The sequence below is a fragment of the Colobus angolensis genome, unplaced genomic scaffold (genome assembly GCF_000951035.1).
Source record: "Colobus angolensis palliatus isolate OR3802 unplaced genomic scaffold, Cang.pa_1.0 Scaffold74, whole genome shotgun sequence".
NCBI lineage: Eukaryota > Metazoa > Chordata > Mammalia > Primates > Cercopithecidae > Colobus > Colobus angolensis.
The window spans coordinates 5,424,039-5,425,568 of NW_012121154.1; the positions used below are offsets into that span (position 1 = coordinate 5,424,039).

The 1,530-nt window shown below is 32.0% G+C and overlaps 1 protein-coding gene across 1 annotated transcript in view; it reads left to right on the forward strand.

Moving 5' to 3' along the window:
- Window positions 1–829, forward strand: part of HGF (hepatocyte growth factor (hepapoietin A; scatter factor)) — a 69,276-nt gene extending 68,447 nt beyond the window's left edge. Inside the window, exon 19 of the mRNA XM_011927694.1 lies at window positions 208–829. Within this exon, the coding sequence (XP_011783084.1) occupies window positions 208–384 (177 nt within the window). The 3' untranslated portion in view covers window positions 385–829. The remainder of the gene's footprint in view (window positions 1–207) is intronic.
- Window positions 830–1,530: the final 701 nt, after the last annotated feature.

Consider the following 1,530-nt stretch of genomic DNA (forward strand, 5'->3'; position numbering starts at 1 on the left):
TTAAACTTTGTATTATCTCAGTCTTGGCTAATTCAGTAGAAAGTCAACAAATGGTCTAGTACACTAATTTTTATATCTTCATATTTCAGTTGCAGTTATTCTCTTTTTCTGTATATATCTCTGAGATGCAAATCTATATACGATAATGTTAATGAACTATTGTTTAAATTCCTAATAATACTTTGTTTTTGTATGTCTTACTCCTAGGGGGATTATGGTGGCCCACTTGTTTGTGAGCAACATAAAATGAGAATGGTTCTTGGTGTCATTGTTCCCGGCCGTGGATGTGCCATTCCAAATCGTCCTGGTATTTTTGTCCGAGTAGCATATTATGCAAAATGGATACACAAAATTATTTTAACATATAAGGTACCACAGTCATAGCTGAAGTAAGTGTGTCTGAAGCACCCACCAACACAACTGTCTTTTACATGAAGATTTCAGAGAATGTGGAATTAAAAATGTCACTTACAACAATCCTAAGACAACTACTGGAGAGTCATGTTTGTTAAAATTCTCATTAATGTTTATGGGTGTTTTCTGTTGTTTTGTTTGTCAGTGTTATTTTGTCAGTGTTGAAGTGAATTAAGGTACATGCAAGTGTAGTAACATATCTCCTGAAGATACTTGAATGGATTAAAAAACACACAGGTATAATTGCTGGATAAAGATTTCGTGGGAAAAAAATCAATTAATCTCTCTAAGCTGCTTTCTGAGATTGGTTTCTTAATAATGAGTAAACCATAAATTAAATGTTATTTTAACCTCACCAAAACAATTTATACCTTGTGTCCTTAAATTGTAGCCCTATATTAAATTATATTACATTTCATATGCTATATGTTATAGTTCATTCATTTCTCTTCACCATGTATCCTGCAATACTGGTACACGAACACACTTTTTACAAAACCACATACCCATGTACACATGCCTAGGTACACATGTACATGCACTACAGTTTAAATTATGATGTACCTAATGTAACCCCTAAATATTTTAGAAGTATATACCTATAGTTTTACCTCAAAAAAATAGAAATCTCTAAAGACCAGTAGAAATATTTAAAAATGATGCAAAATCAAAATGACTAGCTAATTCTCCATACATAATCTGCAGATGATCTTCTTTGGTTGACATTTCAGGTGTGGCCATCACCCCGGTTAAATAACACCTAATCTAGGTGTTTACATGTATTCAATATCCTAGTTATTTCATGTAGTTTCTAATTCTGAAAGGAAAGAGGGTAATAGTTCTCTTTGTGTAATTTGTTTCCCCCAAACTTAAGGCCACTTATTTACACAAAATATTTGTGTATCTACTTTCCTAAAGCATTTCTTAAGTGCTCAGATCAGTGTCTAATTGAAGAAAATTAAAACTGTTTTGGTCATTAAAAACGTATTTAAATAGGTTAATTCTAAGACTTGCTGCTGTGATTGACTTCTAGCTCATTGCCTTTAAATTTAAAAAAATTTAAGAGGAAAATTTCCATGTCTCCAAAGTTTTATAAATACCCTTCATCAAGTCATG